This window comes from Chiloscyllium plagiosum, unplaced genomic scaffold, assembly GCF_037043375.1.
Source record: "Chiloscyllium plagiosum isolate Xiang-an unplaced genomic scaffold, Cpla_swu_hap1 HiC_scaffold_21, whole genome shotgun sequence".
NCBI classification, from domain to species: domain Eukaryota; kingdom Metazoa; phylum Chordata; class Chondrichthyes; order Orectolobiformes; family Hemiscylliidae; genus Chiloscyllium; species Chiloscyllium plagiosum.
Window position 1 is genome coordinate 11,908,740 of NW_028270159.1, and position 27,551 is coordinate 11,936,290.

At 46.3% G+C, this 27,551-nt stretch overlaps 1 protein-coding gene and 1 long non-coding RNA gene across 2 annotated transcripts in view; one reads left to right on the forward strand and one right to left on the reverse strand.

The window, feature by feature from the left end:
- Positions 1-698: 698 nt before the first annotated feature.
- ubac1 (UBA domain containing 1) overlaps positions 699-27,551 on the forward strand; it is a 42,702-nt gene continuing 15,849 nt past the window's right edge. Inside the window, exons 1-5 of the mRNA XM_043720474.2 lie at positions 699-943; positions 19,975-20,095; positions 21,897-21,967; positions 22,190-22,297; positions 26,233-26,335. Coding sequence (XP_043576409.1) covers positions 806-943; positions 19,975-20,095; positions 21,897-21,967; positions 22,190-22,297; positions 26,233-26,335 — 541 coding nt within the window. The 5' untranslated portion in view covers positions 699-805. The remainder of the gene's footprint in view (positions 944-19,974; positions 20,096-21,896; positions 21,968-22,189; positions 22,298-26,232; positions 26,336-27,551) is intronic.
- The window catches only part of LOC148146096 (uncharacterized), a 98,462-nt gene continuing 93,231 nt past the window's right edge, over positions 22,321-27,551 (reverse strand). Inside the window, exon 2 of the long non-coding RNA XR_015760694.1 lies at positions 22,321-23,021. This is a non-coding gene — a long non-coding RNA (uncharacterized LOC148146096). The remainder of the gene's footprint in view (positions 23,022-27,551) is intronic.

Below are 27,551 nucleotides of genomic sequence, written 5' to 3' on the forward strand. Positions count from 1 at the left end.
TGCTATTTGTTGGATGAGAGTTTAAAGTGAAATCTTGCTCTGACGACTTGTCTAGAAGATCCCAAAGGCACAACTTCTAAACCGAGGAGGGGCATTATCCCTGGTGAATATGGAACCCTCAAACAACATCACAAGAAAATTTGGTCATTCGGGGAGCAGATTTTCTTGTGATGTTGTTTTCAAAGTTATATAGTGGGAGATAGGGTCAATAAGCTCAGTTGGCTGGGCAACTGGTTAATAATAGCAAGGATGTGTGAGGTTCAACTCCTACATTGGCTGAGATTACTATGAGAAACTCTCCTTCTCAACCACTCTCCATGTCTGAGGTACAGTAACCCTCATGTTAAACCATCATCAGTTATCTCCATCTAATGACAGAGCAGCCCTATGGTCTGGTAAGACTATGGTGACTTTACATTGTGGGAGATTGCTGTGTGCAAATTGGTTGCAGTGTTGCCCCGGTGACATCAGAGACAATGCTTTAAAAAGCTGTCTGTAATTGGCTGTAAAGCACTTTGGGAGGCCCTGAAAGGTGTATCTGAAATACAAGCCTTGATGCGTGTCAGTGTCAGTGTCAGTTGAGAGTGGGAACTACAACGCCCAGGATGCATTGCGGGATGCGCGCACGCACAGTGGACTTGACCCCGCCGGGTGGCGGTGGGAGGTGAAAGGTCGCACTGGTTTGTGGAGACAGCGGCGGGAGCGGGAGGTCGGGGGCCGGCGGACGCACCGAGTGTCATGGTGACCGGCGACAGGAGCGGGCCGTGACTCGGAGCTGAGAGCCGCGGCGGCGGGAAAGGAGGCCATGTTTGTGCAGGAGGAGAAGATCTTCGCAGGGAAGGTGCTGAGGCTTCACATCTGCACCATGGAGGGGGCCGAGTGGCTGGAGGAGGTCACCGAGGAGACCAGCGTCGAGAGCATCAAGGAGCGCTGCTTGAAGCACGTAAGGGCAGGCCTCAGGGCCCGGGGCAACCTGGGGCAAGGGGACAGCGACAGGCCTGCTGCTCGACAGAGAGCTCCAGGGATCACTGTCTTTTCACCACCCTCCTTCCTCCCCCCCCTTCACTTCTTCCTCCTCCCCCCCCCATTCACTTCTTCCTCCCCCCCCCCCTTCACTTCTTCCTCCCCCCCCCCCCTTCACTTCTTCCTCCCCCCCCCCCTTCACTTCTTCCTCCCCCCCCCCTTCACTTCTTCCTCCCCCCCCCCCTTCACTTCTTCCTCCCCCCCCCTTCACTTCTTCCTCCCCCCCCCCTTCACTTCTTCCTCCCCCCCCCCCTTCACTTCTTCCTCCCCCCCCCCTTCACTTCTTCCTCCCCCCCCCCTTCACTTCTTCCTCCCCCCCCCTTCACTTCTTCCTCCCCCCCCCCCCCATTCACTTCTTCCTCCCCCCCCCCCCCCATTCACTTCTTCCTCCTCCTCCCCCCCCCATTCACTTCTTCCTCCTCCTCCCCCCCCCATTCACTTCTTCCTCCTCCTCCCCCCCCCCTTCACTTCTTCCTCCTCCTCCCCCCCCCTTCACTTCTTCCTCCCCCCCCCTTCACTTCTTCCTCCCCCCCCCCCTTCACTTCTTCCTCCCCCCCCCCTTCACTTCTTCCTCCCCCCCCCCTTCACTTCTTCCTCCCCCCCCCCTTCACTTCTTCCTCCCCCCCCCCTTCACTTCTTCCTCCCCCCCCCCTTCACTTCTTCCTCCCCCCCCCCTTCACTTCTTCCTCCCCCCCCCTTCACTTCTTCCTCCCCCCCCCCTTCACTTCTTCCTCCCCCCCCCCTCACTTCTTCCTCCCCCCCCCTTCACTTCTTCCTCCCCCCCCTTCACTTCTTCCTCCTCCCCCCTTCACTTCTTCCTCCTCCCCCCCCCCTTCACTTCTTCCTCCTCCCCCCCCCTTCACTTCTTCCTCCTCCTCCCCCCTTCACTTCTTCCTCCTCCCCCCCCCTTCACTTCTTCCTCCCCCCCCCCCATTCACTTCTTCCTCCCCCCCCCCCTTCACTTCTTCCTCCCCCCCCCCCCTTCACTTCTTCCTCCCCCCCCCCTTCACTTCTTCCTCCCCCCCCCTTCACTTCTTCCTCCCCCCCCCCTTCACTTCTTCCTCCCCCCCCCTTCACTTCTTCCTCCCCCCCCCCTTCACTTCTTCCTCCCCCCCCCCTTCACTTCTTCCTCCCCCCCCCCTTCACTTCTTCCTCCCCCCCCCCCCATTCACTTCTTCCTCCTCCTCCCCCCCCCTTCACTTCTTCCTCCTCCTCCCCCCCCCTTCACTTCTTCCTCCCCCCCCCTTCACTTCTTCCTCCCCCCCCCCTTCACTTCTTCCTCCCCCCCCCTTCACTTCTTCCTCCCCCCCCCCTTCACTTCTTCCTCCCCCCCCCCTTCACTTCTTCCTCCCCCCCCCTTCACTTCTTCCTCCCCCCCCCCCCATTCACTTCTTCCTCCTCCTCCCCCCCCCTTCACTTCTTCCTCCTCCTCCCCCCCCCTTCACTTCTTCCTCCCCCCCCCTTCACTTCTTCCTCCCCCCCCCCTTCACTTCTTCCTCCCCCCCCCCCTTCACTTCTTCCTCCCCCCCCCCCTTCACTTCTTCCTCCCCCCCCCCCTTCACTTCTTCCTCCCCCCCCCCTTCACTTCTTCCTCCCCCCCCCCTTCACTTCTTCCTCCCCCCCCCCCTTCACTTCTTCCTCCCCCCCCCCCTTCACTTCTTCCTCCCCCCCCCCTTCACTTCTTCCTCCCCCCCCCCCTTACTTCTTCCTCCCCCCCCCTTCACTTCTTCCTCCCCCCCCCTTCACTTCTTCCTCCCCCCCCTTCACTTCTTCCTCCCCCCCCCCTTCACTTCTTCCTCCCCCCCCCCTTCACTTCTTCCTCCCCCCCCCCTTCACTTCTTCCTCCCCCCCCCCCTTCACTTCTTCCTCCCCCCCCCCTTCACTTCTTCCTCCCCCCCCCTTCACTTCTTCCTCCCCCCCCCTTCACTTCTTCCTCCCCCCCCCTTCACTTCTTCCTCCCCCCCCCTTCACTTCTTCCTCCCCCCCCTTCACTTCTTCCTCCCCCCCCCTTCACTTCTTCCTCCCCCCCCCTTCACTTCTTCCTCCCCCCCCCTTCACTTCTTCCTCCCCCTCCTCCCCCCCCTTCACTTCTTCCTCCTCCTCCCCCCCCTTCACTTCTTCCTCCTCCCCCCCCCCTTCACTTCTTCCTCCCCCCCCCCCCCTTCACTTCTTCCTCCCCCCCCCCCCTCCTCACTTCTTCCTCCCCCCCCTTCACTTCTTCCTCCCCCCCCCCTTCACTTCTTCCTCCCCCCCCCCCCTTCACTTCTTCCTCCCCCCCCCCCCTTCACTTCTTCCTCCCCCCCCCCCTTCACTTCTTCCTCCTCCTCCCCCCCCCTTCACTTCTTCCTCCTCCCCCCCCCTTCACTTCTTCCTCCTCCCCCCCCTTCACTTCTTCCTCCTCCCCCCCCTTCACTTCTTCCTCCTCCCCCCCCTTCACTTCTTCCTCCCCCCCCCTTCACTTCTTCCTCCCCCCCCCCCTTCACTTCTTCCTCCCCCCCCCCTTCACTTCTTCCTCCCCCCCCCTTCACTTCTTCCTCCCCCCCCCCCTTCACTTCTTCCTCCCCCCCCTTCACTTCTTCCTCCTCCTCCTCCCCCCCCCTTCACTTCTTCCTCCTCCTCCCCCCCCCCTTCACTTCTTCCTCCTCCCCCCCCCTTCACTTCTTCCTCCCCCCCCCCCCCCTCCTCACTTCTTCCTCCCCCCCCCTTCACTTCTTCCTCCCCCCCCCTTCACTTCTTCCTCCCCCCCCCCTTCACTTCTTCCTCCCCCCCCCCCTCCTCACTTCTTCCTCCCCCCCCCCCTCCTCACTTCTTCCTCCCCCCCCCCCTTCACTTCTTCCTCCCCCCCCCCCCTTCACTTCTTCCTCCCCCCCCCCCCTTCACTTCTTCCTCCCCCCCCCCATTCACTTCTTCCTCCTCCTCCCCCCCCATTCACTTCTTCCTCCTCCTCCCCCCCCATTCACTTCTTCCTCCTCCCCCCCCCTTCACTTCTTCCTCCTCCCCCCCCTTCACTTCTTCCTCCTCCCCCCCCCTTCACTTCTTCCTCCTCCCCCCCCCCTTCACTTCTTCCTCCCCCCCCCCTTCACTTCTTCCTCCCCCCCCCCCTTCACTTCTTCCTCCCCCCCCCCCCTTCACTTCTTCCTCCCCCCCCCTTCACTTCTTCCTCCCCCCCCTTCACTTCTTCCTCCTCCCCCCCCTTCACTTCTTCCTCCTCCTCCTCCCCCCCCCTTCACTTCTTCCTCCTCCTCCCCCCCCCTTCACTTCTTCCTCCTCCCCCCCCCCTTCACTTCTTCCTCCCCCCCCCCTTCACTTCTTCCTCCCCCCCCCTCCTCACTTCTTCCTCCCCCCCCCCCTTCACTTCTTCCTCCCCCCCCCCCTTCACTTCTTCCTCCCCCCCCCCTTCACTTCTTCCTCCCCCCCCCTCTTCACTTCTTCCTCCCCCCCCTCTTCACTTCTTCCTCCCCCCCCTCTTCACTTCTTCCTCCCCCCCCTCTTCACTTCTTCCTCCCCCCCCTCTTCACTTCTTCCTCCCCCCCCTCTTCACTTCTTCCTCCCCCCCTCTTCACTTCTTCCTCCCCCCCTCTTCACTTCTTCCTCCCCCCCTCTTCACTTCTTCCTCCCCCCCCTCTTCACTTCTTCCTCCCCCCCCCTCTTCACTTCTTCCTCCCCCCCCCTCTTCACTTCTTCCTCCCCCCCCCTCTTCACTTCTTCCTCCCCCCCCCTCTTCACTTCTTCCTCCCCCCCCCCTCTTCACTTCTTCCTCCCCCCCCCCTCTTCACTTCTTCCTCCCCCCCCTCTTCACTTCTTCCTCCCCCCCCCTCTCTTCACTTCTTCCTCCCCCCCCCCTCTTCACTTCTTCCTCCCCCCCCCCTCTTCACTTCTTCCTCCCCCCCCCTTCACTTCTTCCTCCCCCCCCCCCTTCACTTCTTCCCCCCCCCCCCCTTCACTTCTTCCTCCCCCCCCCCCTCTTCACTTCTTCCTCCCCCCCCCTCTTCACTTCTTCCTCCCCCCCCCTCTCCACTTCTTCCTCCCCCCCCCTCTCCACTTCATCCTCCCCCCCCCTCTTCACTTCATCCTCCCCCCCCCTCTTCACTTCATCCTCGCCCCCCCTCTTCATTCCCTCCTCCCCCCCCCCTCTTCACTTCTTCCTTCGATTCTTTCTTCCCCCTTCCCCCCCCACCCCACCTTCGCTTTTTTCTTCTCCCTTCCCCCCCCCCCCCACCCCACCCCACCCCACCTTTGCTTCTGCCCCTCCCCCCCCCCCCCACCCCACCCCACCTTTGCTTCTGCCCCTCCCCCCCCCCTCCCAACCTTCACTTCTTCCCCGCCCCCCCCCCCACTGACTGTCTTCTCAGTCCCATGGGCATTTTCCTATAACCTAGGTGGTGTCATTTTGCTGTTATTTATGAAGTGCTGTTAGAGGGTGCTAGGTAGAGTTGGCTTACTTCTAATCGGTGCAATGATGGACGTGCCTATGTTTCAGGGGTTGGGGGGGGTCTTCATTCTAAGCGTTTTGCTGATGGCTATACTGGTCAGCCCTTGCTTTGCCACTGGTCGTTATGGTCCACCTTGAACACAGGAGCTTCTTTAATTTTCCTGTTTCATCAGTTACAGACTCTTGGTGTGATAGTCGGTGTTTCAGATCCACGTCACACTTTCAAGGTTCCTTGACGCAGCCTTAGTTTGCTTGCCTCTGACTGCCTCAACACACAGAAGGAGCTTGAGTTTGCGACACTCTTGTATCCTCCAGATGTGTCTGAACCAGCAAAGTTATTACTGTTTGCTCAGAATTAATAGACCTGGGGGCTCTGTTTTGAGCAGAGTGCTACATTCATGACTTTGTTTAACTGGGATATATCCATTATGTACCACAGGTCATAAAGGTGGAAATTACTCAGCTTCTTTTCACAGTAGCTGTTAGTCAGTATAACTAGATGCAAGTCACAGTCTGAACTGTCAGTTTGGTCTTCTCCCAAAGGTATTTCACAAGTTGGCCAGAGTGAAACCTGCTTTGTGTTGGTGTACTAAGTTTTGCATCAAAGGGACAGAATGCTTGTCAAGGTGCACCCAAGTTAGCAGCATTTGCTAACCATCTGTAGCAAGCTGTTATTTAACGTGATCAGGAATGTTATCATGGTTTTCTTGACACTTTATTATTGGGGTGAGCAAGCTACAAGGTGGAGAGGTGGTTCTTGAGCCTTTTATATCTGAGTTCTCATGTGAGCAATTAGTGCAGCTTCAACATTCTTCTTCAGGTGTAATTTTGTCTTCACTTTGGTCTTGATAGATTGTAGCACTTTCCTATAAGGCTTCAAAGCTTCCCAGCATCCAATGGAAAATCATGGCCTGAAATCTGTTTCTCTCTACAGATTTTGCCTGACCTAGATTTCCTATATAATAAATGCTTTTGTTTCAGTAAACTGTGTTCTGATGTATCTTCTGAGCTTGCCTGTTTCCACACTAAGTAATCTAATCAGTTAAAAGGTGCCTCAAACAATTTCAGTGACCCTCCAGGGTGCAGGTCTGCTTTTTTTTCTCTGATTTCTAGCATCCACTGATAGTTTTGGAGACAAACAAAAATAAAATGATCAAGCCAGGTTTTACTATGTTAATGAGTTAATTACAAGAGGCTGCAGGGTTACTTTAACAGAAGTTTATCACACAAAAGAACAAATTAACCAACAAACAAGCTGTGTAAACCTAGAAAAAATGTTTAGAATGATGTCACAACACAACAGTTCAAATTGTTTCTTAATACTGTCTATTTCAGAGACTCCAGCCCTGAGAAATTACACCCCATTTCTCAACTCTCTAGAGTTCTATTTAACCGACTCCTACTTGGCTTTGGACTAGGGAAGCAATTCAATGAGTCCTTTCCAAATCTGCTGACATGAGCTTTTGCCATAAACCCAAAAGCCTAAGCTGTCTTGGTTCTAATAACCTTCGCATTTCTAACCAACTTCTCCTTGTTTGGAAGTTTCACAAGTTAAACCCTTCTGCTGAAGTAACTTGTTCCATGAACTGCCCTAACCCTTCTAGGAGAGGAATTAAGCTTATCTCTGAACTTGATGCTTCATGTCTTCTGAACAGAACTGAAAAACTTGCTTCTAAACTGAATTTTTTTTTAAAAAGTGCTCTTCTTCTGAATGGAAAACAGTCAGTGGCCGACATGTTTACTTGTTGCAACTGTCACAGTAAAAACATTTTTCCATTAACTTTGCAGGGGTTTGCAGTCCCCTGCACTTTGCATATTGGATTGTGTCACTGTTCCAGAAGGACACTCTGACCTTGCTTTTTCAAAAAAAACCATTTCACAAATAACTGACACCCATATGTCACTATTTTGAAATGCAAGCTCTGGGAAAGATATTAATATAAATTGTCTTTCATCACAAAATGTATAGCTTCAAATAATTTCATGTCTGATCTTTAAGGGAAGATAAGATCAGGATGAAATTATTTTTAGTATATTGCTTGCTTTTTTGCTATTAAATTACTGGGTAGTCCCAAGAGTGTTCATTACATCCATTGTATGATTTTGATTTTGTTTTATTTGTCCATTTGATAGTGAATGTCAAATGTGTGTGCACTATGCTGTTGACAGGTGTTGGAAATATGAATACATTTCAAGCGATAACTTTTTTCTTACTAATTGGATATCCAGTAAGTTCCTGTTAAGTGAAATGTGATGTTTACGTACAGTGTATATCAAAGATTTATTGATTTTTGCTTTCATCTAATAGTTGAGCATTTTTGTCAAAAAAAATACAATGAGCACCTTAGAGGTTACAATTTGGAAGACCGGTAACTTTTTTGTGCTGTGAAGTTGATTCATCTCTCATCCCGGAGGAGGAGTATTCCACACGAAAAAATGTAAATTATCTCCACATATGTGCATTTCTGTAATTCATTGCAATGTACATTGTCCTAAAATTGGTTTGGAACCTGCGAGTTCAACAACAGATAAACATATTGCTAAGTATGTAACTAAACAGTATAGGAAAAATATCTTCTGCCTGATCCTGTCCTGGGGCATGCAACGATTGGCCTCCATGTTGTAGACTTCATCTGGGAGTTGTCAGCCTGATCCTTAATGGTTATGCAGAGAACCTTGAAGGTCTGGTGGAAGTGATGAGCATGTGAGACTGTGTATTAATAAATGCATGTGTGAAAGCAGGATCGGGCTCCACTATGAAGTCCTTCACAGGACAATTGCTTGCCAGTGAATTCTGGTAAGAACGTTACCTGAGATTTAGTCAGTAGCTGAGGTAAAAGTATAATAAGCTGTTGGGATTACTCAGTGAAAGGCTAAGCAGGACCTGTAAGTAGCAGCAGAGAGCTGCAACTGTTATCATCACCTATCAATACAGTATCATAAATGTCCATTGGATTAGTGCATCCTTGAAACTAAATATAGCTAACTCCAGGTCACCCTGAGGGCGGCAATATTTTAGGATTGCGAGCTGTAAGTAAAAGAGATCTGATCAGCTGAGGGTGAAATGAGCACAAGCAGGAAATAAGTAAATGAAAAGTAACGTTTAAATCTGGAATTTTAAAGCTAGAGCCAATAATAGTGCCCATGGCAGCAATAAGCAAATGTCATCTACTTCCCTCCTTTCTTTTTTGGGAAGGAAATCTGCCATTCTTAGCTGGTCTTGCTGATATGTAACTCCAGACCCACAGCAATCTGGTTGATTCTTAACTGTCCTCTAAAGCAGCATTGAAGCTCAATCCATTCAAAAGCATGTATGGATGGTCAGCAAATGCTGGCCTGGCCAGCAATGCCCACATCCCATGACAAAAATAAAGGAAAAGAAACCTCTCAATTCACTTTTACAGTTGGTGAAAATAAATGTTCATGGAGGGAAAACAGAGGATTGAAGGAGCTGAAAGTTTGATTCGGGAGTTGATTAAAGTAAGAGTTAGAGGGATGAGAGATGCTTAATGACTGAAGACATTGACACTGGAGGGGCATAAAGCTGAAGAAGGTCATTATAACTTTGAAAACGAGGGAACAGATTTGACTGTCAAGTCCCTTGATCTGAGTAGATCTTAGAGAATGGAACTGTGCACTTTGGGTGAGAGGCTGTGACAGTAGAAGCTTGTATCTTTATTAATAGAAATTAAAGGCACAGTGCTGCAGAAGTTGAATCTGTAATATAACTGGTGTTAGTGTTTTGGCAGTGCTGCAAGAAATTTTAAGTTGGCGTTGGAGTAGTTTTTACTGCAGGCTTTTTGAGGTTGTACAGCACGTGGAGGATCTACATTCCCTTGCCCAATAGCTAGTGAGGTTGATATAATCCACCTCCAAACTTCTTGCTGTTGTTTGCTTGTCGCTGCTACAGGCAAGAAATCTGTCATGTGTTGCCATGCACCATCCTCGAACATCTTCATGACCAACAGAAAGCTATGACAATGGCTATAGTTTTGCTGTTAGAATATTGTTGAAATCTTGTTGGTTAGCTTTTGATTTTGGACAGGAGTCTGGGAGTAATTTAAATTTGCAGGGGTTAGTGAGTTCATCCAGCTCAGAACCTAGTTCTTCACCTGAGTGCTGAGATTTCCCAGTGAACAGCTGAGATATGTATAATATTCCTTTTTGGCTTGGGGTATGATTGTTGGGTGTTGCTTAACTTCAATAAATCAGCAACTGCCCCACATTGCTGTTTTCTCAATCCCTGATCATCTGTTTCTGTTGTTTTTGTCAAATTTTCAGTTTTTAGAAGGAAATATGTGACATTCTTATAATAGAAGCAGAGTTCAGTTCTTTGAAGACATGTACACTGTTCCAGTATTTGGATTGTATTCTTCGCCAGGTGCAAATTTTGAAATCCTGGCTTAATCTAATTGGATTGTGGCTTGGACCCAGGTTGCCTCACCAGCATTATATTTGGATTCTAGAAAGCTGTGTTGCAGTCTGACTGGCTAAAACAAACCTTTGCTATGACAGACAATTGGAAATAGCATTCTGAAAGCTTTCCTTGATTTAAAATTAATCAAGGCCTAATTGCCAGGCCAATGTTCTGCAGTATTCTCCTGCTCTTAACCCCAGTGAAGTCCTTTCTCCCTCTCTCTCTCAGCTCGTTGTCTCTTGCCCTTCCCCCTACCTGGGCCTCATATTTGCTCCTCTTTTAACCCAAAGGATGCAGACTGAAATAGTGGCCAATTAGTTTAGCAATTCATCAGCTGATTTGACTGGTCATACTGAGCACTATTGGACTCTTACTGTCATCCAAAACTGTTTGCTACTTTGGGCTCCTTCCAGAATGCATAGTGTAGAAATTATTTGATGAAGTAATACTGTGCAGTGAGTTGTGGTGATTAAAATAAACACTAAGAGCTGTTGCCATTGGAATGCATCACAAATGGTTTGAACACACCCTAAAGCTTGAATGAAATTGAATCAAATTGTTCCTTTGACATAACACGTATTGGATTCTCTGCCCCATCCATTATATCACCTGACAAACAATGCTGGCAGGTATCTTCCACCTGAAAAACTGGAAGACTTTTAACCTTCCTGGTTCTGAATGTTTATTTATTTAAAGACATTATTGATTTAGTCGGAAATTGATTGCACATTTTGAGGTGGAAGAAGCAGGATCAAGGAGAATTCCCTCTAATTTAAATGTAGTAATGGGTTTAAACTCTTTCTGCTCTATTTGGCTGGGTGTTGGATTCTAATTGTGAAATGTGAGAAATACTGTAGACCATTATGTATGCAATTTAGTCGATAGATAGTGAGATGCAGTTCAATGTTTTAACCAGAACTTGGTGGATTCCAGGAAGGGTCCTGCAGATTCAAAAAGTGCTGTTCAAGAATGGAGAGAAACCAAAAGCCAGAATTTACAGGTCAGTTAGCCTAACATCTGTCATTGGAAAAAGGCAAGAATCCATTTAAGAAAGAAATAGATGAAGTATAGGCAGTTTGAGTGAGTGGACAAAACTTTGAAGGTGGAGTTTAATGTAGAAAATGTGAGGTTATGCACTTTAGTAAGAATCCAGATTAATATTTAAGTGAAGAAAGACTCCCAAAAAGTGTAGTGCAGAGGTAACTCAAAGTTTCTATGCAGTAAGTAATGAAGAAGGCAAATGGAATGTTATACTTTATTGCAAGGAGATTGTAGTTTAAAATAGGGAAGTCGTGTTGCAACTCTGCAGCCTATTGGTGAGACTGCACGTGGAATACTGTAAGTTTTTGTTTCCTGTTTTCAAAAAAAATGATATGCTAGCATTGGAGGCTGTCCAAAAGAGAATCACTAGGCTGATACCTGGGGAGGCAGAGTTCACTTATTGAGAACAGTTAAAGAAACCTTTTTACTCATTAAAGTTTAGAAGAATGAGTGGTAATCTTAGTGAAGTATATAAGATTCTGAGGGGACTTGATGAGCAGATATTGAGAAGATGGTTTTTAATTCTAAGGGAATCTTGAGCTAAGGAACTTAGTTACAGAATAACGGGTCTGGTGATTTTAAAACTGAGGTGTGAATTTTTTTTCTCTCGGGTTAGTGAATATCTGAGGTGCTTTCCCCCAAAACGTGTAGAGACTAGATCATAAAGTATTTAAAGAGGAGTTATATTTTTGAAATAGCAAGCTGATGGTTATGCTGATCTGGCATGAAGGAGAGGTTGAGGCCAGTCATGATCTTGTTGAATGGCAGGGCAAGTTTGATTGGCTGAATAGCCACCTCCTATTTCATGTTTTTTTTTATTCATCTTTTGAGTTCATAGTCTTCTATTTTGGAAAGCTGTTGTGTTAGGTTGGTGGCAAATGTCATTTGATGAACTTGAGTTGTTTGTGGTTGTGTGTGTACTGGGAGAAATGTAGACTTTGGTATTGAAGAAATACCTTTTTTGATTTTGTATGAATTAGGAAAGGAGGTTCTGCTTACTAGTGGTCCTAGTAGGTATTTGCAGTCTTATTAATTATCTGAACATGGGTCACTATTGCTGATCTTTCGGCTTCTGGGAGATGGTTTGGGGTCATATGAAGGTGGAGAATTTGGAGAAGTGACTTTTTCTATGAGGCATTTTAATGTTCTACAAAGGTCTTTGAGGAATGTGCTGAGCTGCAAAACAGCTGTTTATATTAAAACATTGTGTAGTTTTTTTCTAAGTTAACTGCATTGGGAAATTTGCAATGGTAAACAGTGAAACCAGTGGTTAAAGTATTGTTAGGCTCTGCATTGTGGATTACCTAGATCTCTTTTGTCTTGGGTCAGTGAGAAATGTGTGCCTGTGACGTGAATAAATTCACATCATAGGATTAAAAATGCTGTAAGTTTTCATTTCTTCCCTCCAGTAGTTATTGACTCGTTTCCTGAAGGGGAGCACTGAGGACATTAGTCACTCCCTGGCCCCTGATAATTCATATAAAGAAACTCCCCTGTCATCTACAGTCTTTAGTTACTGTATTAATGCCCTTCTCGGAGGAGATGCTGGACACACGTTAACTTTTTAACCATTATAAATTGGTTATTACAAATTGTAAATGATTGATGTGGTAGGCAATACAGAGACGTGGTTGCAAGGGGTTCAGGACTGGCAGTTAAACGTCCAAGGATTTAGAACTTATTGAAGAGACAGAATGGGTGGGGTTGCCCTGTTAGTTAAGAATGAAATTATATAATCTAATACCATAGATTTAGGGTCAGATGATGTGGAGTCTGTGTGGGTCGAGTTGAGGAACCACAAAGGCAAAAACTACCATCATGGGAGTTATGTATAGACCTCCCAGCAGTGGTCCGGATCAAGGGTGCAAGATGTACCAGGAAATAGATGGGGAGAAAGGTAAAGTCACTGTGATCATGGGGAGCTTCAATATGCAAATGGACTAGGTGAATTATGTTGCCGGTGGATCCAAAGAAAGGGAATTTATGGAATGCTTACAGGATGGCTTTTTGGAACAGCTTGTGATGGAGCAAGCTATTCTGGACTTAGTGCAATGTAACGAGCCAGACTTTCTAAAAGATCTTATATTCATGGAACATTTAGGAGGCAATGATCATAATATGGTAGAGTTCAGTCTGCAGTTCGAAAGAGAAAAGACAAAATTGGATACAATAGTGTTACTGTTAAATAAAGGTAATTACAAGGGCATGAGATGAACTGATGAAAATCTACTAGATGTCCAAAAGGCCTTTGATAAAGTACCTCAAGGGAGGCTGCTGAGTGAGGTGAGGGCCCATGGTGTTCGAGGTGAGCTACTGGCACGGAATAAGGATTGGCTGTCTGACAGGCAGAGAGTTGGGATAAGAGGTTCTTTTTTGGAATGGCAGCTGGTGACTAGTGATGTCCCGCAGAGTTCAGTGTTGGGGTTACAGCTGTTCACTTTATTAATGATCTGGGTGAAGAGACTGGTGGCATTCTGGCAAAGTTCGCCGATGATACGAGGTTAGGTGGACAGGCAGGTAGTTCTGAGGTGGTAGGGAGGCTGCAGAAAGCGCAGCCACTTCCGCCCCCTGGGTTGCCGTCGCTGCAGCCACTTCCGCCCCCAGTGACATCACACCTGCACAACGACCACGCCGCATGCGTCTCCGCCCCCACGCCGATCTCTGTTGCCACACCTAACCCCGCCCCCACGCCGATCTCCGTCACTACGCCTAATCCCGCTCCCATGCCGATCTCCGTTCCCGCCCCCACACCAGGTCCTAGCTCCCAGCCCTGCCGTGTTTTCACCATCCCTCCAGAACTACCCCTCTCTGAGGATGAAAGATCAGTCCTCGGTAGAGGCCTCCCCTTCATTCCCCTATGCTCTCGGATTAATGAGTTCAACACACGGCGTGACATCGAACAATTCTTCCGCCACCTTTGCCTCCGCGCCTACTTCAACCAGGATTCTTGCCCACCCTCTGACGACCCCTTCTCCCGCCTCCAACGCACCCTATCCACCTGGACACCCCGTGCTGGTCTCTTACCTGCCCTCGATCTCTTCATAGCTAACTGCTGCCATGACATTAACACCCTCAACCTCTCCGCCCCTCTCACCCACTCCAACCTCTCACCCTTGGAGCGTGCAGCCCTCCACTCCGTCCATTCCAAACCCAACCTCACTATCAAACTGGCAGACAAGGGAGGCGCGGTAATAGTTTGGCGCACCGACCTTAACACCGCTGAGGCTAACGCCAGCTCGCGGACACCTCCTACTGCCCCCTTGACCATGACCCCACCTCCCACCACCAAACCATCATCTCCCAGACCATCCATAACCTCATCACCTCAGGGGATCTCCCATCCACAGCCTCCAACCTCATAGTCCCACAACCTCGCACAGCCCATTTCTACCTCCTGCCCAAAATCCACAAACCTGACTGCTCCGGCCGACCCATTGTCTCAGCCTGTTCCTGCCCCACCGAACTCATCTCTGCATACCTCGACACGGTGCTGTCCCCCTTAGTCCAAGAACTCCCTACCTACGTTCGGGACACCACCCACGCCCTCCACCTCCTCCATGATTTTCGCTTCCGTGGCCCCCAATGCTTTATCTTCACCATGGACATCCAGTCCCTGTACACCTCCATCCCCCATCATGAAGGACTCCAAGCCCTCCGCTTCTTCCTTTCCCGCCGTACCAACCAGTACCCTTCCACTGACACCCTCCTTCGACTGACTGAACTGGTCCTCACTGAACAACTTCTCTTTCCAATCCTCCCACTTCCTCCAAACCAAAGGAGTAGCCATGGGCACCCGCATGGGCCCCAGCTATGCCTGCCTCTTCGTAGGATACGTGGAACAATCCATCTTCCGCAGCTATACTGGCCCCACCCCCCACCTTTTCCTCCGCTACATTGATGACTGTATCGGTGCTACCTCGTACTCCCATAAGGAGGTTGAACAGTTCATCCACTTTACCAACACCTTCCACCCTGACCTCAAATTTACCTGGACCGTCTCGGACTCCTCCCTCCCCTTCCTAGACCTCTCCATTTCTATCTGGGGCGACTTAATCAACACAGACATTTACTATAAACCGACCGACTCCCACAGCTACCTAGATTACACCTCCCACCCTGCCCCCTGTAAAAACGCCATCCCATATTCCCAATTCCTTCGTCTCCGCCACATCTCCTCTCAGGAGGACCAGTTCCAATACTGTACAACCCAGATGGCCGCCTCCTTCAAAGACCGCAATTTCCTCCCAGACATGATCGATGCTGTCTACTGCATGTGCTCCTCTGCCCTTGAGCCCTGCCCCTCCAATCGCCACCAGGACAGAACCTCACTGGTCGTCACGGACCACCCCACCAACCTCCAGAGACATCGTATCATCCGTCGTCAGTTCTGCCACCTCCAAACGGACCCCACCACCAGGGATATATTTCCCTCCCCTCCCCTATCACCGTTCCGAAAAGACCACTCTCTCCGTGACTCCCTCGTCAGGTCCACACACCCCACCAACCCAACCTCCACTCCCGGCACCTTCCCCTGCAACCGCAAGAAATGCAAAACTTGCGCCCACACCACCTTTTTTTTTTTCCCCCCCCCTTACTTCCCTCCAAGGCCCCAAGGGATCCTTCCATATCCGCCACAAATTCACCTGCACCTCCACACACATCATTTACTGCATCCGCTGCACCCAATGTGGCCTCCTCTATATTGGGGAGACAGGCCGCCTACTTGCGTAACGTTTCAGAGAACACCTCTGGGACACCCAGACCAACCAACCCAACCACCCCGTGGCTCAACACTTCAACTCCCCTCCCACTCCACCAAGGACATGCAGGTCCTTGGACTCTCCATCGCCAGACCATAGCAACACGACGACTGGAGGAAGAGCGCCTCATCGTCCGCCTAGGAACCCTCCAACCACAAGGGATGAACTCAGATTTCTCCAGTTTCCTCATTTTCTCCCCCCCCCCCCCACCTTGTCTCCGTTCCAACCCTCAACTCAGCACCACCTTCCTAAACTGTAATCTTCTTCCTGACTTCTCCGCCCCCCCACCCCCACTCCGGCCTATCACCCTCACCTTAACTTCCTTCCACCTATCACATTTCCAACACCCCTCGCCCAAGTCCCTCCTCCCTACCTTTTATCTTGGCCTGCTTGGCACACTTTCCTCATTCCTGAAGAAGGGCTCATGCCTGAAACGTTGATTCTCCTGCTCCTTGGATGCTGCCTGACCTGCTGTGCTTTTCCAACAACACATTTTCAGCTGCAGAAAGATTTCAACAGTTTAGGAGAATGAATTTTATCAGCCATTTCTTGGACCAATGTGAGCAAATGCGAGGTCTTGCACTTTGGAAAAAAGAACGCAGGCATGGACTATTTTATAAATTGAGAAAATTCATAAAGCCAAAGTACAAAGGGATCTGGCGGTGCTAACCCAGGATTTCCTCAAGGTTGACTTGCAGGTTAAGTCTGTGATAAAGAAAGCAAATGTGATGTTGTCATTTATCACGAGGGTTGGAATGTCAAAGCAACAATGTGGTACTGAGACTTTATAAAGCTCTGGTTAGGCCCCATTTAGAATACGGTGTCCAGTTTTGGGCCCCACACCTCAGGAAGGACATAGTGGCACTGGAGCATTTCCAGCGGAGATTGACACAGATGATCCCTGGAATGGTAGGCCTAACATACGATGAATGGCTGAGGATCCTGAGATTGTATTCGTTAGAGTTTGGAAGGATGAGGGGAGATCTAATAGAAACTTAAAGGGAATTCATGGCTTAGAAAAAGTGGGCGCTGGGAAATTGTTTCCGTCAGGTGTGGATACTAGGACTTGTGGGCAGAACCTTAGAATTAGTGGGAGTCAATTTAGAACGGAAATGAGGAAACCTTTCTTCAGCCAGAGTGTGGTGGGCCTGTGGAATTAATTGCCACGGAGCACAGTGGAGGCCGGGATGTTAAATGTTTAAGGCAGAGATTGATAAATTCTTAATCTTGCAAGGAATTAAGGGCTACGGGGAGAGTGCAGGTAAGTGGCTTTGAAATGCCCATCACCCATGATTGAATGGTGGAGTGGACTCGATGGGCTGAATGGCCTTACTTCCATTCCTATTTCTTATGGTCTTATTGTGTCCCAGTCCTGTTGAGACTAATTATAGCTTTCTACTTCACTGCTGTAAGTGGTTAACTCAACACAACGTAACGATCAAACTTCCTGCTGTGTATGCTCAAAGACTGTTTTAAGCTGTGATGTAGAAATATTTACTTCCTATGATTTCAATAAAATAGAAGTGCATTGGGATGGGAGTATTCTTGGCTGGGCCAGCATTTAATGACTATCCCTAATTGCTGTCAAGAAGGTCGTGACAAAACGACTTCTTGACTGCCACAGTCCATTTGATGTATGTGCACAGAATGCTGTTCAGGAGGAAGTTCTCTGGATTTTTGACCCTGTGACCATGAAGGAATGATAAATTATTGTTCCTCCTTGCAACATTTGTCTATAGACTATTTCAGTACTCGGAGTTGTGGTACAGGTCAAGAACACCACCCTAACTCCTTTAGAGATGTCCAGAAATTGAGATGACTGACCTCCAACTACTACATTTATCACTTTTAGTGCTAGGTCTTTAATCAGGAGAGCGCTTTCACCGATTTCATTGTTTTTACCTAGCAAACGTAGAGTCAATGACTGCAGATGCTGGAAACCAGATTCTGGATTAGTGGTGCTGGAAGAGCACAGCAGTTCAGGCAGCATCCAAGGAGCTTCGAAATCGACGTTTCAGGCAAAAGCCCTTCATGGTTACTAGTGGACAAATATCACTTCACAGCATTAAAATTGTGGACTAGAAGGTGATGTTAGAATTTAGTAAAAGAATACTGTGGTTGGGATGCTGCAGGCATTTTCCAAGTGAATTAACTAAAATGAGCCCCCTTGTGTTAAGGGATGTTGTTATTGGTGTAGCTCTCTTGGCCAGCTATTCTGTACACTCATGTGGGCTCAAAGATATGCTGCTTATATCTGAACCCACCTTCCAGGTTTCTTTCATACATATTGCTGTGTTCAAAGACTTTAGTTTCCAGTCCGTCAATGTCTCATATTTTAAAATTCTAATCCATATGTTCACCTCCCTCCAGATCTTCCCTATCTGTAATCTCCTGTAGCTCTGCCAGCATCCAAGGATTCTGCATTCCTCCAACTCTGGTTACTTATCTATCCTTTTGCCTCCCCTTTTAAGCCATCTAAACCGCAGATATTGCAATCTCTCCATTTTAAGATTGTCTCCTAAAGACCTATTTCTTGGATCAAGCTTTTAGTTCACTCTTTGTAATGCGCAAAAGTGTGAGGCAGTTCACTTCAGAAGAAATAACAGGAATGCAGAGTACAGGGCTAATGGTAAAATTCTTTGCAGTGTAGATGAACAGAGATCTCGGTGTATAAATTCCTGAAAGCTGCCACCCAGGTTGAAAGGGTTGTTAAGAAGGCATATGGTGTGTTGGTGTTTATTGGTTGAGTTTCGAAGTCATGAAGCTATGCTTCAACTGTACAAGACACTGGTGTGGCTGATCATGGAGTATTGCGTACAGTTCTTGTCACTGCATTATGGGAAGGATGTGGAAGCTTTGGTAAGGGTTCAGAGGAGATTTACTAGCATGTTGCCTAGTAGGGAAGGAAAGGCTGAGGGAAAGGCTGACATGAGGGGACATAGCCTGAAATTGAGGGGTGATAAATTTAGGACAGATATCAGGGTAGTTCCTTTACTCAGTAGTAGGGGCATGGAACAGCCTGCCTGCAACAGTAGTAGACTCGCTGATGTTAAGGGCATTTAAATAGGCATTGGACATATGGATAATAATGGAATGGTGTAGGTTAGATGGGCATCAGATTAATTTCACCGGTCGGTGCAACATTGAGGGTCAAAGAGCCTGTACTGCTCTAACATTCTATGTTCTATAATGTGGTACCCACAACTGTACACAGTACTCCAGCTGGGGTCTAACAAGTGTTCCGTACAATTTCAAGTTCACTTCCCTACTCTTTACTCTTTGTCTCTATTAATAAAGCTAAGGGCATTGTATGATTTATTTACTGTTCTGTCCACCTGTCCTACCACCTTCATTAATCTGCGCACATATACCCTGGTCCCTCTGCTCCTGCGCCCTCTTTAGAATTCTTTCCCCTAATTTATATAGTCTTTCAAAGTTTTTCCTACCAAAAACACTCCAGCACATGCAGATTCCTGGTAAATCCCCTCTGTACCCTCTCTAGTGCAATCACATCCTCCTTATAAATGTGGTAACCAGAACCACACACAGGACTCCCAACTGTGAATAACCAGTGTTTTAAACAGTTCCTGCATTGCCAGCTTGCTCTTGTTCTACCTCATGTAATAAGAGAATATCCCATGAAGTGTAACATCTTTTATACAAAACAGTATAAACTAGAATTCTGATTGGTCAGCTTCAGCTGTGCCAGGAAGTCCACCTTCCATAGGTGAACTCATTTCTATGGTGCAGGGTTTACCAAAAGAAAATCACTTTTCATCTAAAAGTATTAGTTTGTAAGTGATGTGTAATAATACCTTACATTAACCCTATGTGAATTAGCCCTTTCTTGTTTAAAGCTTCAGCTCATTTTACTATCCTTGCATGCTTCGCTATTTATATATTCTTCCTAGTTTGCAGTGCCTAAAGATCATCAGATAGGAGCAGAAGTTTGGCCATTTGGCCCATTGAGTCTGCTCCACCATTCAGTCATGATTGATAGGTTTCTCAATCCCATTCTCACGCTTTCACCCCATAACCCTGTAAAGATCTGTATCCTGATCACAAGTACAGTAGATGTCTTTTGGAGAGTTGGTGGGAAAGAGAGGAACTCATGGGAAGCGTATTGGGGTAATGTTGAATATTTACGTTATTTTATTTCCCCTTTCCCTGATAGTACACTAACTGGGTCTAGCAACAGCACTGGTAACTTTCAGTATTATGTTGGTAAAGGGATATACACAGGATTGCAATTCATAATACTCTGAAATCTCTTTTGTAATAATGTGTGATATGTCTTGCAGTGTGCACAAGGTGGATTAGAAGATCCAAAGACGATAACACACCACAAACTCATTCATGCTACATCAGAGAGGGTCCTATCAGACACAAAGACGGTCATTGAGGAGAACCTCCAGGATAAAGGTGAGTGCCTGAGTATAATGAATAGAGCAGATGTCTTGGTGCGGTGGGCAGCAGAGGGTGCATGGAATTGTTTATTCACTTTCTGAAATGAGGCAGCCTCTATTTTGGATGAGCATCAAGTTCATTTGTGAATGTATGGCCCTGTCAGTCTTCAGCCTTATTCCTGCTACAGTGATCTGCGGAGTAACAGATGGCTGGGAGTGTCTTGCATGGAGCGTAACAGATGGTGGGATGGGTAGTATGGTTCAGTGGTTTAGATCAGTTAAGTGACTGACTGTTTCAGCCAACCACCTTTTGGAGAATGTGTTGCATCTTAAAGATCTTTGTAATGTATTACTTTTATCAAATTTCATTGGGTGGTTTCCTCCTTTTTTTTTTAAATTATTAACTTTGCTTTTGAAGTTTGAAACTCAGATATGAGATTTTGCCGGGCAGTTTCACATGTCGTGTTGGAAACTAAACCACTGAAGTTAAAGCAGGGGGTGAGACAGTAAAGTGAGTAAGAAGTGCTGGTGAGGTGCTGAGCTAGGGTTTTCATCTTAGTAAAGCTGTTGTAATTCTCTGCATTCTTGGGTTGGAGTATTCACTTATGATTCTCACTAGTATCTGATGAAGGCAGTTACAAGAATAGTTTTTGTTTTGTACATTCACTGGCTCTGTGGACATTTATTGCCCATGCATAGTTGCCCCTGACAAGGTGGTGGTGAGCTGCTTTCTTGAACTGCTACAGTCCAGTTGCTGTAGGTTATGGGTGTACCTTTCTTCTCTATGCTAATCAATAATCTGTCTACTTCTGTCTTGAAAATATTTAATGTTTCTACATTCACTGCCTGAGAAAGGGAATTCCAAAGACACTCAGGGCAAAAAAAATGCTCTTCATCTCTCTAAGAGGTAACCCTTTTTTTAAACTATGACCCCTAGTTCTAAGATTCTCCTTCAAGAGAAAATATCCTTTCCACGTGTATTTGGTGGAGTCCCATCAGAATCTCCTGTTTCAATTAAGTCACCTCCGACTCTTCTATAATCTCGAGGATACAGAACTATTCTATATAGCCTTTACTCATAAGGCAGTCTGATTATTTCAGGTATTGGTCTAGTAAAATTTCTCTGAACCGCTTCCAGTGCTTCAATACCTCGCTTTTATTTCAGATCTCCACCATCTGCTGTACAAAGTTCTTTGTTTTTATTAGTTTAAGCATGTTTAATAGACACTGTTAATCCAACCTCTCAGGTGTGTAATGAGATCCATCTGGAGTAGGTGGGAATTGAACCTGGGCCTTCTAGCCGGGAGGTAGAGAGACTGCTAGTATCTTATGAACCCTTCTGAGGGTCATGATGTGGAGGTGCCGGTGTTGGACTGAGATGAACAAAGTTTAAAAATCACACCACACCAGGTTGTGGACTGGGTACTTCCAAATAAACCCATTGGAATATGACCTGGTGTTGTGTGATTTTTAACTTTGTCCACCCCAGTCCAACACCGGCACCTCCACACCATGGCTACCATCGACGCCATCAACTACCGGCTCAGGGTGGAGAGGACCTACCTGATGAAGGAGCAGTGCTCTGAAAGCTAGTACTTCCAAATAAACTTATTAGGCTATGACCTGTTGCGTGATTTTTAATCTTCTGAGGGTGTTTAATATGCCATGGATAATTCCTTTTGCTGATCTGGGTAGTGTTATCCCTCATTTATTGTTTTGTGATAGTTAAGTGGGGGGGAAAATCGTCTGAGTAATGTCTTTGGCTAATGCACTATCTGCCATGCGTGTTCATGGTTACCTTTTGTCTTTTGTTCAAGATGTTTTATTATTAATTAAAAAGAGAGCACCTGCTCCTCCGAAGATGGCCGATGTGTCTGCTGAAGAAAAGGTAAAACCTTTTTTATTTTTTTGTTTTATATTTTCATGTTTCTATCTAAATCCTAGTTGTATATGAAAAAAATAAGAAACACATTATACTTTCTGTAATACATCAGGGCTGTCAGCTGAAAAAGCCACAGACGTTATTAGGTCGTAGAATCATAGCACCATACAACATGGAAACAGACCCTCTCCAGCTTAATTGTATCTTTTGCCTTTCTCTTTCTATCAGAAGAAACAAGAGCAAAGGGCGCCAGATAAAGAGGCCATCATGAAGATAACAGCTCAACTTGTTGCTCAGCAAGCTGATCGGGTGGTTACCCAGCACAACCTGCGAGATGTATGTGACTCATTTCATTTACATGACTTTTTGAAAAATTTATTTTTTAAAACCCAGCATGTTTTGTAACATATCTAAATTAAATTTTAGAACTGTAATCCATCCACTTATTTTCTATATATTGCCAGCACACTGAGGAGTGTGTTTACGTAAGCAGTTTCTAATATGAATCTTTTATACATGTATGGAACTTATAATCGCTCTGTAAAATATAACCACCTTTTGTATCATCATTAAGTAGATTTAAATTCTTTCTGATCATTATAGTCCAATTGTGCTTCAGTAGTGGAATCAGCATTTGCTTGAAGCATTCACAGGGAAGCAGTGGGTATGTTCTGCCACAGCAGAAGCCATTCGGTCAAGCCTATCATCCTTTTTTGCACTAGATCATGGTTCCTCATGTGCAGTTCACAAAGAGCATCAAATGCAACACTCGTCTGCATTTTCCAGTTGTTTCTGAACTTTTCATATCCAACATAGGGTTTACTCCAGTCTCTTAGTCTGATACTTGCTTCAGTTCAGTTGGAAAGTTACAGAACACATCTCTTGTAAATTCTCTTCGATTAGCACTATTTTTGTTATGGGGAAGAATGATTTAAATTGTCTCTTGAGTGTACTGATCCATACCTTTTTGTGTTCAAGTGATGTGGATAATATTTGGCTTTACTTGTGCAGTCTTGCTCATCTTAATGCTTCAGTTTGTCTTCAGTGTCCATTGCAGCAGCTGTTGAAACATCCAATGTAATTTTTAATTTGGTGTGAGAATTGGGTGAGGGCCAATATCACCAAACTCTGCAACTGAGGCCTGGGTGAATTTAACTGCGTTCTTACCTGTATGCCCCAGATCACTTGCGAGTTGCAACGGGTGGGGGTCTATTGGGTGAAAATGGAGTGGCAAGTAGCTGCCAAAGGAACAGTCCCTTCTAGTCAATTAAAGCACAAGCAGTTTTGGGTGACCAGGTTAAAACTGAAGTGATCAGGAAGTGAGCTTGACAGCAACTGGCAAGATTCTGACCTGACATTTCGTTTCTGTCCCGCTTGATTTTATTTTTAACTGCCTGCCTGCCCGGTTTCTCCCAGCCATAACGGAATCACACAGGAATCGGAGTAAGCCATTCAACCCAGCAAGCCCGTCTCGCTGTTCTAGATAATGGCTGATCATCTCAATGTCACCTTCCTGCATTATCTCCCATATACCTAATGCTATAAGTTGTACTTTTACATTTATCATAAACCTGCTCAATAATTGAGTATCTGCACCACCACTGAATGAACAAATTCCTTCTCCTCTCCGTCTTAAATGGCGTACTGTCATCCTGAGATTAAATTCCCTACAGTATGGAAACAGGCCCTTCAGCCCAACAAGTCCACACAGACCGTCTAGAGTAACCCACCCAGACTCAATCCCCTACCCTACATTTACTCTTGATTAATGCACCTAAATTACACTATATGGTCAAATTTAGCATGGCCATTTCACCTGACCTGCACATCTTTGGATTGTGGCAGGAAACTGGAGCAACCGGAGGAAACTCATGCAGACAGGGGAAGAATGTACAAACTCAACACAGACAGTCGCCGGAGGTGGGAATCAAAGCCGGGTCCCTGGCGCTGTGAGGCAGCAGTGCTAACCACTGAGCCACCGTGCCTCCCCATTATGTCCTCTGGTTCTATTGTTACCAGCTTGGAGTATGATAGTTTCCTTCACTTGGATTTAAGACCCAAATTTCAGAATGAACAATGTCTCATTCAAGTTTCCTATAAAAATTTAATATGCCTCACTATTTCCCAGAGGGTCCCAGACAGCAGGTTACTAATTGGCCCTTTCTCAAAATACAACCTCATATCCAAAATAGTGCTTTCCAGAATTGGATCTGTATGTCTTGTTCCAGAAACCTGTCTTGTATACGTTAAAATAATTCATCTTTTACATCTTTAGTGCTGACTTGGCTTACCTAATTAATAGGCCAATTGAAGTCACCGATTTTATATTGTATTGCCCATATTACATGCATGTCTAATTTCCTGAGTCATAGTATTGACAGGACACCAAACTGGAGTGAAACTAACAACTTCCAGCAATATTTGTTTCTACTTGCTATTGTATAGTTTCATTCAAACTAATTCTACATCTTGATGGTTTTGATCTTAAATGGTCTTAAAATGTACTAATCTCATCAATAAGAGTGCTGCCCCACTTCCTTTACCTTTTGCATGTCCCTCCTTTAGAAACATAGAATATCCTTGAATATTCAGCTTCCAATCTCAGTTAACCTGTAGCTGCATTTCTCTAACGACAAACATATCTGTATACTTCATTCTATGCTTGATTCAACTTTTTGTAAATGCTGCGCACCCTCAGGGTGAATTTATTGTTCTCTCTATTGTGGTCCTTCTTGATGCTTCCTTTTTTTTTCTAGTTTTTGCTTCTGAACAACCTTGGATTTACATCCCCATCAAAATAGATTAAGCCCTCCTCAAAAGCATGAATAAAACTCCCTGTGAGGACATTATTAGTTCTGGTCCTGCCAAAACGTAATCCATTCATCCTGATCAAGACTGGATTCCAATCTGCAACCGTCAAATTCAGTTGCTCAATTCTCTTGTTTTTATGCTCACTGTTCGTGGGACTTGGAGTAATGCTGATTGGAGATTCTACTTTTCAGTCTCTTTTCTAGCTCTCTGAAATCCTCTTCCAGGACCTCATTCCCCTAAATCATTGGCTCTGACATGAGCCATGACCATTGACTGACTGGTTTCCCCCCTCCCTTAAATAATCTCCAGTACATGTTCTGTGCCATCCTTGAACCTAGCAAGAGGGAAGCACCATGCCATCTTGGAATCATGTTTGTTGCCATAGAAGTAATGCCTTCCTGTTCCCCTTATAAAAGGATCCCATATTAGTACTGTTCTTCCCCTCTTCTTTCTCCCTTCTGTACAGTTGAACCATTCATGATGTTACTCATTTGGCTGTTGCTGCATTCCCCTGAAGAACCATCTCCCTTGTCAGGGTCCAAAGAGGAAAACTGATTTGCAAGTGAGATCATTTCAGGGTACTCCTCCACCACCTGCCTTGTTCTCATGCACTGCTTGGTGGTCACCGATTCCTTATCTTCCTGTACACCCCTAAACTGCAGTGCTATGAATCCTGAAACATACTATTCATATAATCCTGTCTTGTGCATGCACAACAGTGACTTGAGCTCTGGATTCCAGAATCCAGCTAAAGCTTGTGTAGACTCTCTCCTCCAGCAGGTGTGTTTGTCTTTAACACATGGTGGTATTTCCATTATTTGTCATATTCCACTGGGCCAAACTGATGTGCTATATTTGAACTGTAAAGACCATTTATTGCAAGTAGAATAACAACTAAGTCCTTCCACTGCATTGAAGCAGGAGTCAAATTCTGGATGGTGAAGAAGAGATAAAGGAAAGAAATAAGAAAAGAGATCAGGAATGCCCCCCTCTACTGGACAAACTCTCTTCTATGTGAACTCTCACTTGCAGACTGCATGGTGTCACTTGTACTCCTGTTTTGTAGAACTACATAGAGAAAAAAGCAGACTGAGCCACTTGATCAGCTACTCTCCAGTAGAGCTTGTTTACCCTGCCTAAGGATGGAAGGAGCTTACTTTAATTCTAAACACAATAAAATCCAGTTAAACACTAGCTACCTGCCACATTTTAAGGAAGAAATTGACAACTCACCAAACTCATTGCTTGAAATCACCATTCCTTTCTAGATGATGCTGACTACCTGTGGTTCCTCCTTTTGCTTTCATCCTTGTAAAGTAATGAGTAGCAACTGCAGGAAATGAGTTACGGGGCACTCATCAGGTTTTGAGCTAGAGGTGATGGGGAAGCGGTGAATGGGAGGAACCGGTTGGTAATTCATTAATTGAGAATAATTTGTAAACTTGACCTGTAATTTCTAGTTTCAGACAGAACTACGGAAAATCCTTGTTTCCCTAATAGAAGTGGCACAGAAACTGCTAGCTCTAAATCCAGATGCTGTTGAATTATTTAAAAAGGCAAATGGTAAGAAGACTAATCTACTTATGCAGGACCAATTCAGCTCTTGATATCTGGCTCTGCTTTTATTTGCTCTCCACATATCCTTGTACCTGACTATTTTTATAATTGTTTGTATATGTCCTTGAAGCCTCTGTGCTAAGTGTAGATCAGAAAGGGCCAAGGTATGTGTTTGCTCAGGCAATTTGAATAGGGCAGTGGCAGAACAATGCAATCATCCTCTGCATCCGCAGAGCCTGGGGGGGGTGGGGCAGGGAATATTGAACAGTAGCAGCTGTGAGAAGAAATGTGTATGGTGTTTCAATGAGTGATTGTATTGGATTTGGCTGGGCCTCCTGCTGCACACTATGTTGAGTAGTATTGGAAGCACTCCAATGAAATGCTCTGCGCAAAGTCCACTCAGATGTTGTTCCAGGGATCTGAGGTACACGTTCAAATTTACTCAACTAGGAGTCACTAACCATGAGCAAGAAAACAGGCAACAATGGTTGAATTAAAGCTAAAGCTGAAAAATGTATCCAAATGGTTCTGTGAATTGTGCTCTTCCTATTACATAGAACAATACAGCTCAGAACAGGCCCTTCAGTCCTCGATGTTGCGCCGACCTGTGAACTATTCTCAGCTCGTCCCCCTACACTATCCCATCATCCAGGTGCTTACCCTTACTTTGTGTCCTCTTCTAATAGCATATTGTCCTTGTAGTTCTCATTATGCAATGGAAAGGAGGGTCATGAGTTCTTTGACTTCATGAAGGGATTTCAGAGGGCCCCTGAGACTGCAGGAAGTTTTTGCACTTTGCTGGCTTGCTATCTATGTTGTTAGAAACTGACAGAAAACATATACTGCAAAACAGTGAAGGTGCCTTCCAGGTAAAGAGAATCCTGACTTTTTGAACTTATTGTTTGCATTTGCAAATATCATATTTACAGGGGTCTGAGTGCCAGTGGTTATAGTTCTCACCCAAAAGTAGAAGTTCAAAAAAACAATTTTTACAGTTATCTCCAAGTAAAAAGTGATTTTCAAGTTGTCCCCATTCTATATACTATAAAACTGTGACACCATACCTATTCCCAAGACATTTGTGTAATAGAGACACTCCAGACAAATGAGAAAGTTGACACTCAAACTGTAGAGGTGTCTGCATTTGAGATAAAATTCCAGGCAGCTCTGTTCAATCCTTATTGATGTAGCAAAAGCAATCAGTGCTGTTCAGCATTTTGAG